This window comes from Scyliorhinus canicula, unplaced genomic scaffold (genome assembly GCF_902713615.1).
Source record: "Scyliorhinus canicula unplaced genomic scaffold, sScyCan1.1, whole genome shotgun sequence".
NCBI classification, from domain to species: domain Eukaryota; kingdom Metazoa; phylum Chordata; class Chondrichthyes; order Carcharhiniformes; family Scyliorhinidae; genus Scyliorhinus; species Scyliorhinus canicula.
The window spans coordinates 116,711-127,942 of NW_024055469.1; the positions used below are offsets into that span (position 1 = coordinate 116,711).

General features: G+C 47.1%; 1 protein-coding gene across 1 annotated transcript; it reads right to left on the reverse strand.

Annotated features, from left to right (window-relative positions):
• Window positions 1-9,418: 9,418 nt before the first annotated feature.
• On the reverse strand, window positions 9,419-10,756 carry LOC119959813 (zinc finger protein 229-like; the record flags this gene model as incomplete). The annotated part of the gene is made up of 1 exon (XM_038787906.1): window positions 9,419-10,756. A coding segment is annotated over one exon (1,338 nt), but the record flags the coding sequence as incomplete, so codon positions are not given.
• Between the last annotated feature and the right edge of the window lie 476 nt (window positions 10,757-11,232).

An 11,232-nucleotide genomic window follows, 5' to 3' on the forward strand; every position in this document is an offset into this window, starting at 1 on the left:
GGGACTTTGGTCAAAAGCCATCTGAAAGTCCAAATATCACATCCACTGGCTGCCCCTCGTTAACTCTACCAGTTACACCCTTGAAGAATTCCAGTAGATTTGTCAAGCATGATTGTCCCTTCATAAATCCATGCTGACTGTCCGATCCTGCCACTCGTTTCTCAGTGCTTTGCTATAAAATCTATGAGAATGGAGTCTAGAATTTTCCCCACTGCCGATGTCTGATTTGCTGGTCTATAATTCCCTGTTTTCTCTCTCTATCTCTTTTTAAATGGTGGAATTACATAAGCCAATCTGCAGGAACTGTTCCAGAGTCTATAGAATCCTGGAAGATGACCACCGTTGCATCCACTATTTCTACACGACTTCCCTAAGTACTTCGGTTGCAGATTATCAGACCCTGGGGATTTACCACCCTTCAATCCCATCAATTTCACCAACACCATTTCTCTCCTAATATTGAGCTCCTTCAGTTCCTCCCTCTCACTAAATCCGGCGCTTCCCAACATTTCTGGTATCTGCTTTGTGAAGAAAGCAGCAAATTATGTATTTATTTTCTCACCCATTTCTTTGTCGCCTCTGATACAATCAGCCTGATTTCCTGTTTTATGCCATTCCCAACATCACCACTGCAGTTTGGGGGTCTATATACGATGCCCACTAAGTTTTTTGCCCCTTGGTGTTTCTCAGCTCCACCCATACAGATTCCACATTGTTGGAGCTAATATCCTTCCTATTACATTAATTTACTCTTTAACCAGCACTGCCACTCCACTGCCTTTTCCTTTTTGTCTGTCCTTCCTAAATACTGAATAGATTCAATTCCCATCCCTGGTCATCCTGCAGCCATGTCTCCATAATCCTGATGATCTCACTCCCGTTTACATCTATTTTCACAATTCACTCGGTATGCCATCTGCAGTCACACCAGGGAGTTCATACTGGGAAGAGGCCGTTCGCCTGCTCTCAATGTGCGATGAGATTTAGTAATTTATTGAACTTTCTGAGACAACAACATGTTCACAACAGATTACAGGGATTGGATTCTGCTGTTATTGTTTCTGTTCTCAATTACATCCAGGACTGCATTTTGTTCATTCTGTTGGTCAATGGGGATGGTCAGAGGGTTTCTTTCTGCTGGACTGGCTGGTCTCACGGCTTCGCCTCTAGTGGGCTGATTCTCTCTGAGCCTTCTTGCGAATATCTGGTTTCACATTTCACAAGGAGTGAAAGGGGTTTGGCGGTTAAAAGATGTTTCATTGCTATTTCTGTTTGGAAACCCCAAAAATCATGCTTCATTGCCATGAAGATGGGCTATGGTGGTTACATAATTCTTTTGTTTAATTTATCTTCATGCTTCTCACAGAAGAAAACAATCAGGGTATGAGGGGCAAGTTGTCTGAGGTGCACTGGGAAACTTCATTAAATTGTGTGGTGGGAGACAGGCAATCAGTAATATTGAAGGAATTATTACAGATTTACACTGGGATTGGTTAGCTCAGTTGGCTGGATGGCTGGTTTGTGCTGAGTGACACCAACAGCACAGGTTAAATTCCCATACCGGCTGAGGTTAGCCATGGACTTTGTCAATATTTACGCTCCACATGATTCTCCACCCACCCCTCTACATCTCCCCATCAGCATATCCTCTATTCCTTTCTCCCTCTGTGTATGTCTCTAGCTTTACGTTCAATGGATTCATGCTGTTCACCTCAACCACTCGCTGTGGTAACGGGTTCCACATTCTCACCACTCACTGGGGAAAGAGGTTTCCACTGAAATTCCTATTGGATTATTGAATCCCTTCATAATCTCAAAGACTTCCACCAGATCACCCATCAGCCTTTGCTTTTCCAGAAAAAAGCAGCTCCAGCCTTTCCTGAGTGTTAAATGCTCTCAGTTCTGTATATTATGAATCTTTGTTGCACCTTATCCAGTGCCTCTATTTCCTTTATCGAAATGGAGATCACCAATGTTGACAGAGCTCCCAGTGTAGTCTAACCATCGTTCTAAACAAGCTGAACATTTCCTCTGTGCTTTTCAATTCTATCCCTCTGCAATGGAACCCTATGTATGGGCTCCCCACTTTCGGAAAGATGTGATGTTCTTGGGGTGTAGAGGACATTAATGAGAATGGCACCAGAGATGAGGGACTCCAGTTAGTTGGAGTGACTGGAGCTGCTGAATTTCTCCCGAGATCACAGCATCTGGAGGGTGGGGAATGAGGCCATTCAGCCCTTTGAGACCGTGTTGGCTCTCTGTGGAGGAAGCCAGTCTGCCCATTGCCCCGTTCTATCCCCAAATCCCTGTGGGTTTATTTCTCTGAGTGCCTGTCCAATTTCCTATTGAAATCCTTCTGTCATCTCTGCATCTCCTACCCTCATAGGCAGTAGGTTCCAGGTCGTTACCACTCGCTTTACATGTACACAAGGCTTCTCGAGCACTGAGAAGTCTATTTGGCCCATTTTTCCCATGCCAGCTCTTTGTACAGCAACCCATTTAATCCCAGAGTTGGACTATTTTGTTTTCTTTTTCAGAATGTACCAAATTCCCTTTTGGAAGTTACAGTCCAATGAGATTCCAGCACCTCATTGCAAATGGACAGTGCATTACAAATCACAACGATTCGCTGTGTTTTACAGCAAATAATTGTGCGTATGGTGTGTCTGGAGTTTCACAGTATTCAAAATGGTGTCAATGCTGTGGTTATTACACTAAATAAGACCCAATCTTTATCAATGATTTTGGTGAGGACACCGAGTGTAATATATCCTTGTTTGTGGACAATTAGAACAAATGTACATTTTTATAAAACCTCTCACTACCACTGGACCACCTGAAGTGTTTTAAAGCCAATGGAGTACTTTTGAAATGTATTCACTGTTGTAATGTAGGAAGCTGTAAGTACGCATATGTAATCACATTTAGGTTTTAAATTGTTATTTTCATAGTGCATTCACTGTCATTAGTAATAAGGTCAAGGAAGCCCTTTTATGTCTCTAATATGTGGCTTCCTGCAGCCATTTCACCTGTACCGTTTCTGTATGAACTACGTATTGATTTCATAGCAATAAACAAGAATTAAATTCATGATTATTCAGTAGTTAACATTGATTATCATTAGTGAATTGGTGTATTAGGTAATTATATTGCAAAGACTAGATCTTTAATTTTAAAAATAACACAATCAACCAAAATGTTTCCAGAAACTGCAGAGCTATCAGAATTTGTTTGAAAAATAAATTACTTTTATAATTTTGAGAAGTTACAAGACACCATATTCTGCCAAGAATATGTGGGCTGGGCAGTGGAGTAATGGTATTGTTACTGGGCTAGTAATCCAGAGACCCAGGTTAATGCTCTGGGGATCTGGGATTGAATCTGCCTCTGACAGATATTGAATTTGAATAAAATCTCAAATTAAAAGTCGATTTATGACATTGTTGATTGTTGTAAAAACCCATTTGGTTCATTAATGTCCTTTTGGAATCTGCTCTCCTTACGTGGCCTGGTCTACATGTGACTCCAGATCTACAGCAATGTTGTGGTTGGTTTGTAAGCCTCCTCTGAAATAGCCTCACAAGACACGCAGTTCAAGGGCAATTGGAATGTGCAGTAAATGCTGGTCCAGCCAGTGACCCCCACCTCCCATTAATGAATAATTCTTAAGAAGGCTCATTGTTCAATCTGAAGATTAGTAAGAAACTGTCTCTTTGATTGGATTTGATTTATTGTCACGTTTCCCGAGGTACAGTGAAAAGTATTGTTCTGCCTACAGTCCAGACAGATCGTTCCATACATGAAACAATCTAGGACATCCGATAAATACACAATGTAAATACATAGACACAGACACAGTGTGAAGCGTAAGTGACCTAGTGTATCTTGTATCAAATGTATCAATTAAAAATTGTATTAATTAGCTACCAATCTAACGTGATTAAATAAGTAGTGATCCTTAATTGAGTTACAATTAATTAAACAATAATGAATCAGTAGTTATAGTAAAAGTCTGAGTTTTATTTGTTGTAAAAATATAAAAGCTTAATCGCTGTGTATATAAAGAATGTGCGATGAGGATAAATGTACCGGCAAGGGAGACCTTCCAATTCTGATTAGCCTCAACATTTGAAACTGTTTGAATAAGGGGTTGTACAGAATCAGATAAAGGGATAGTATGAAACTGTTCAATTGTATTCCTGTCAAAGGTAATGAGAGAAGGTGGTGTCAGTAATTAAACATCCAATTAAATTAAACTGGTGCCCAATTAACCAATAGTCATGTTACCACAGGCCCAACTCTGACATGAGGTAATGGTCACTTTGGGGGTAAAAGTCGAGGTTCCGAAGGTCTTCCTTGCTGGTCAAGTACTGAAGACTCTCGAGGCCGAGTTCCAAGGAAATTAGTGTCAAAGAAGGAGCCAGGGAGGGTTACGCTTCCACAGACTGATCACCTGCATGAAGTTGTAAATGTAAATGTCTTCAAGTCAGTCAGTAAAGCTTTTCTTTAAAAAAACTCCTTTTTAAATTTACTGTCCAGAATTCTGCCTTTGATTTAATTGGTTAATAAAGTCTTGTCCGAACTAAAGCAAATTTATTAATTGGGGATGTCTGAAATCAATTAAGGATCAAAAAGCATCAATCTTCAACTTAAAACATGCACTTCTGTAGCGCCTTTCATAACCCCAGCATGTCCCAAAGTGTCGTCACTGTTCTAGGAAATGCAGCAGCCAATTTCCACAAAGCAACATGGCACAAACAGCAATGTGGCAATGTGCAGATCATCTGATTTTGGTGATGTTGATTTAAAAAAAAATACATTTTGTTAAGGTTTTGTAATTTTATAAGTGAGAACAGTAAACAATGCAAATCCACATAAAACATCGTGCATAAATTATCTCCATCCCTAACAAGTCCCTCCTACCCTCAACAGAAAATAGCCTAACTATCCCCCTTTAAGTTTTGTGCCTCTGCTGACAGTTAATTTTCTCTAAAGAAGTCGACAAATGGCTGCCACCTCCTGATGAACCCGAGCGTTGACCCTCTGAGGGCAAACTTGATTTTTCAAGTCTGAGAAACCCAGCCATGCCGCTAACCCAGATCTCTGATTCCAGGGGCTTCGAGTCCCTCCACGCTAGCAATATCCATCTCCGGGCTACCAGGGAGGCAAAGGCCAAGACATCAGCCTCTCTCGCCCCCTGGACTGCCGACACTCCAAAATCCTGCACCTCTGGGCTCAGCACCACCCGTGTTTTTAGGGCCGTGGACATGACATCTGCAAAACCCTGCCAGGATCCCCCAAGCTTCAGGCAGGCCCAGAACATATGGACATGACTTGCTGACCGCCCCCCCCACACCTGTCCTCTACCCCAAGAAACCTGCTCATCCAGGCCACCGGCATGTGTGCCCGGTGAACGGGGCAGCACGGTGGCACAGTGGTTAGAATCGCTGCCTCATGGCGCCAAAGTCCCAGGTTCAATCCCGGCTCTGGGTCACTGTGTGGAGTTTGCACATTATGCCTGTGTTTGCATGGGTTTCGCCCCCACAACCCCAAGATGTGTAGACTAGGCGGGTTGGCCACGCTAACATGCCCTTTAATTGGAAAAAATAAATTGGGTACTCTACATTTTTTAAAAAATGTCTGCGCTGTGAACGACCATAAATTGTATCAGGCTGAGCCTGGCACATGATGAGGACGTATTGACTCTGCTCAAGGCATCCGCCCACAGACCTGCCTCTATCCTCCCCAGAGCTCCTCTTCCCATTTGCCCTTTAGCTCCTCTATCTGAGTTTCCCTCGACTCCATGAGTTCTTTGTAGATATCCAATACCTTTCCCTCTCCCACCTCTCATAACGTTTAAGAGCCTTCTGACATTGGTAAGTTGCCTGCCCTTCACAAACCCCGTCTGGTCTTCCCTTATCACCTCAGGGACACAGCCCTCTAGCCTTGAGGCCAATATTCTGGCCAACAGTTTGGCATCCACGTTCAATACGGAGATTGGCCTATATGACCCGCATAGCTCAGGGTCCATCACCCGCTTCAGGATCGAGGCCTGTGACATTGTTGGGGGAAGGAACCCCGCTCCTTTGCCTCATTAAATACCCTCACCAGCAGCGGGCCCAGCATCTCCGAGAACTTCTTATAAAATTCCACTGGGTAGCCGTTCAGTCCCGGGGCCTTACCCGACTGCATGGCCTCCAGCCTTTCTGCTATTTCTTCAATTCCAATCAGGGCTCCCAATCCCTCCACCAGTCCTTCATCCACCTTCGGAACTTCAACTCACCCAGAAACTGCCTCACCTCTCTACCTCAGCTGGGGGTTCTGACTCATATAGCCTGCAGTAAAACTCCTTAAACACCCCGCTCACCCCTGCTGGGTCCAAGACCGGGTTCCCACCTCTGTCCTTCACTCTTCTTATCTCCCTGGCCACCTCCCTTTTCCTCAGCTCATGCGCTAGCATCGTACTGGCCTTCTCACCACTCATATACCGCTCCCCCCTCACCTTCCTCAGTTGCTCCACCGCCTTCCCTGTAGATAACAGCTCAAACTCCTTTTGTAGCCTCTGCCGCTCCTTCAATAACCCCGCCTCCGGGGCCTCTGAATATGTCCTGTCCACCTGGAGTATTTCTCCAACAGCCTATCCCTCTGCTCGCTCCACCTTTTCCCTATGGGCCCATATCAACATTAACTCCCCCCCAACCACTGCCATCAGCACTTCCCAAACTGTTGCTGCTGAGACTTCCCCCGTGTTATTTATTTCCAAATAGTTCTGGATAGACTCCCTCACCCACCCGCACACCCCCTCATCCGCTAACAGTCCCACACCCAACCTCCATTGCGGGCGCTACCCTCTCCCTTACTCACCCGTAAATCCACCCAATGTGGGGCATGGTCCGACACAACAATTGCCGAATATTCAATATCAACCGTCTCGCCAGTAAAGCCCTGCTCAGAATAAAACAGTCGGTCCGGGAGTACGCTTTGTGCACATTGGAGAAAAATGAAAACTCCTTCACTCTTGGCCGTCCGAACCTCCATGGGTCTACCACCCCCCACCCCATCTACTCCATGAACCCCTTCAAGTTCCTTCGCTACTGTTGGTACCCTCCCTGTCCTTGACCTCGACCGGTCCAACCTTGGGTCAATAACCGTACTGAAGCCCCCCCCCCCCCCCCCCCCCCCATGATCAGCTTATGCAAATCTAGGTCTGGGATCTTACCCAACACCCTCATGAATTCCACACTGTCCCGGTTTGGTGCATATATATTCACAAGTACCACCAGCATCCCCTCAAGCTTTCCACTCACCATGATGAACTTTCCCCAACGTCCACCACTATTCTCCCTGCCTCAAATGCCACCCGTTTGTTGATCAGGATCGCGACCCCGCTAGTCTTAAGAGTCCAGCACTGAAATGAAATACTTGGCTGACCCATCCCTTCCTCAATCTGGTCTGATCTATTGCTCTCAGGTGTGTCTCCTGTAACATTGCCACGTTCGCCTTCAATCCCTTCAAATGTGTGAACATGTGAGCCCTCTTAACCAGCCCATTCAGCCCTCTAATGTGCCAACTACTGATCACCCTTCTTAGGCCTGCCTCCAGCTCGCGTCCCTCACCTCCATTGGCCCGCCTTCGGGCATCCACTGTCCTCGACCTCCCCTTTTGTCTCTCAGCAACAGTTTCTCCTCTGTCAGCAGAGCAGCTCCCGCTTCCCCCTCCGCCCCACTATTAGCAGCACAAGAATCCCAACCCCCCTTAACAAACTTACCACCTGCTCACTACCCCCTCCCCCACTGCACTTCCGTGACGTGATTTAGCCCACCGAGCCTGGCAACCCACCCATGGCGCCAGACATCCTATCCCCCCCCCCCCCCGCTCGAACAAACATATTCAAAACATCACAGTCCCCAATCAACATACAGTAGAAAAAAATCCCTCCACCATCTACCTACTGAAATAAAGTTAACTTACAAATCTAAGCAACGGCCTAAAAAACTGTTACACAGAGAGCACTGCATATACAGATCAAAACTAAGGAAACTTTAACAGAATCGATACCGCAATACCCTCCCCCAAGGTTCAATGCCCTCAAACCCCTGCCAGCCTTTTGTCTTTGATAAAGTCCATCGCTTCGTCCGGCGATTCAAGGTAAAGTTCTTGGCCCTCATACGTGACCCACAGATGCATTGGGTATAACAACCCAAACTTCACCCCCTTCTTGAAGAGGGCCGATTTTACCCTATTGAATCCAGCTCGTCTTTTGGCCAGTTTCACGCCCAGGTCCTGGTAGATGCGCAGCTCACAGTTCTCCCACTTGCAGCTCAGTGTCTGCTTTGCCCACCGCAAAATCCGCTCCTTATCCAGGAAGCGATGCATTCGCACCCGGATCACCCTCGGAGGTACATATCGCTCGCGACTACCTCGCAAACGCTCTATCTACTTCCAAGGGTCGACAAAACGCCCCATCTCCCATCAGCTTTTCGAGCATATTTCTCACACATGCCCTTGCGTCCGACCCTTCACTGCCCTCCAGGAGGCCGACAATCCTCAGGTTCTGTCTCTGGGACCTGTTCTCCAGGTCCTCCTGCAACTTTTTCTGGTGGTCCCTCATCAGCCCCACCTCCACCTCCAAAGCGGTTAAATGGTCCTCGTGCTCAGCCACCTTCTGGATCGCCGGTCCATGGGCTTCCAGCCCCTGTCCACCCAATCAATCCTTGCCTTAGTTAGGTTGCCTTCATTTGCTTGGTGACGCTCTCCTGAATGAACTCCACCCGCAGTAACATTGACCACTGTGCCACCAAACCGGGATCCTGCGCCTCTGCCCTGCTTTCCCGTGCTGCAGGTTCTACAGTCACCTTCTCTGCTCAACTAATTCTTCTTTTACGACCATTTCTGGTCCACGGCTCCACGTACTGGTGGGGGATATCTCCTCACTGTCTCACTCTCCACCGATGTTTCTAATAGAATTCCGAAACAAATCGGGCGAAAAGGTCCGTCACGAGCGGGAGCTCCCAAATGCGCGACCTCCTACTCCATGGCCGGCACCAGAAGTCAAAAGGATGAAATTTAGAGACAGTTTGGTCCGGTGGGATCGTGGAAGGGAGGGAAGCAGCAGAGGCAGCTGATCGGATTGACTCAATCTCAGTCACAAAGAATCTCCACAGGCTCCTCACACTTCTTGTTGGAGGTGAAGATGGAAGAGACAGGGGAGAGCGAGAGTACTTCAAAAGGAACAAACTTGTGTCAGAGATATTAAAAAATTTCAACACTGCGTATTTAACATAATTCTAATTTATTTAACTTTCAGCCAGAATATTAGCCCCTGTAAATGGGCTGGAGTTTATTATCAGGAGAAAGAGACCCAAATGAACATGGTTCAGTCCTGAGTGTGAGTAACAGCAAAATCCAATCACTGTGGTTACTTGTGGCCTCGCTGGTGTCTCAGCAGGTGGGATAACAGAGTGAATCCCTTCCCACACTCGGAGCAGGTCAATGGCCTCTCCCCGGTGTGAATTCGCTGATGTGCAGTGAGGCAAGATGATTGTCTGAACCCAGTCCCACAGTGAGAGCACCTGAACGGTCTCTCGTCAGTGTGAACACGTTGATGGCACATCAATTCCCCAGAACTTTTATAGCTCTTCCCACAGTCTGGACATTGAAACGGTCTCTCACCAGTGTGAACCCGCTGGTGTTTCCGCAGTGTGGATGATTCAGTGAATCCCTTCCCACACGTGGAGCAGGTGAATGGCCTCTCCCCTGTGTGAACTCGCTGGTGACTCAGCAGGTTGGATGACTGAGTGAATCCCTTCCCACACGTGGAGCAGGTGAATGGTTCCTCCCCAGTGTGAACTCGCTGGTGTTTCTGCAGTGTGGATGACTGAGTGAATCTCTTCCCACACGTGGAGCAAGTGAATGGCCTCTCCCCAGTGTGAACTCGCTGGTGCCTCAGCAGGTGGGATGACTCAGTGAATCCCTTCCCACACTCGATGCAGGTGAACAGTTTCTCCCCAGTGTGAACTCGCTGGTGTTTCCGCAGTGTGGATGACTGAGTGAATCCCTTCCCACAGGTGGAGCAGGTGAATGGTCTCTCCAGAGTGTGAACTCGCTGGTGACTGAGCAGGGCGGATGACTGAGTGAATCCCTTCCCACACGTGGAGCAGGTGAACGGTCTCTCCCCTGTGTGAAATCGCTGGTGACTCAGCAGGTTGGATGACTGAGTGAATCCCTTCCCACACGTGGAGCAGGTGAACGGTCTCTCCCGAGTGTGAACTCGCTGGTGACTCAGCAGGTTGGATGACTGAGTGAATCCCTTCCCACAGGTGGAGCAGGTGAATGGTTTCTCCCCAGTGTGAACTCGCTGGTGACTCAGCAGGGCAGATGACTGAGTGAATCCCTTCCCACACGTGGAGCAGGTGAATGGCCTCTCCCCGGTGTGAACTCGCTGGTGACTCAGCAGGTTGGATGACTTAGCAAATCCCTTCCCACACGTGGAGCAGGTGAACGGTCTCTCCCCTGTGTGAACTTGCTGGTGACTGAGCAGGGCGGATGACTGAGTGAATCCCTCCCCACAGGTGGAGCAGGTGAATGGTCTCTCCCCAGTGTGAACTCGCTGGTGACTCAGCAGGTGGGATGACTGAGTGAATCCCTCCCCACAGGTGGAGCAGGTGAATGGTCTCTCCCCAGTGTGAACACGTCGATGAGTTTCCAGCTGGGATGGGGAAGTGAATCCTTTCCCACAGTCCGCACATTTCCACGGTTTCTCCTCAGTGTGACTGCATTTCTGTCTCATGGGGCCTGATGACGTGTACGGTTTCTCCCCACTGTGAATGATGCTTTTTCCTTCCATGTTCAATATCCGCTGATATTCAGGATATGATAAATTGAGGGCTCTGTCAGATCCTGATGTGATGCTTGGTTTGAGTTTCCGGACTTTGAAGCCTCCCCTTCGAACACCCTGTGAAACTGATTTAAAACAGAAAATAGGGAGTGTGAGAGAACCCACAAAAACACAAAGGCAGGTTGTGAAATTGGGCTGAATGATTCTGGTCATTTATGGGGCCGGCTCTGGGAAAAAGTGACCATGAAAACTGCTGGATTGTCACAAAAACCCAACTGGCCTCTGTGGGAGGAATGAGAGAGAGGTGAAGAGGGATTTTGTATATCTACAAGTCATATTAAAGAGAATAGTTGGCAAAGCAAATTCAATCTTGAGCTTCATAAACAGTAACCAAA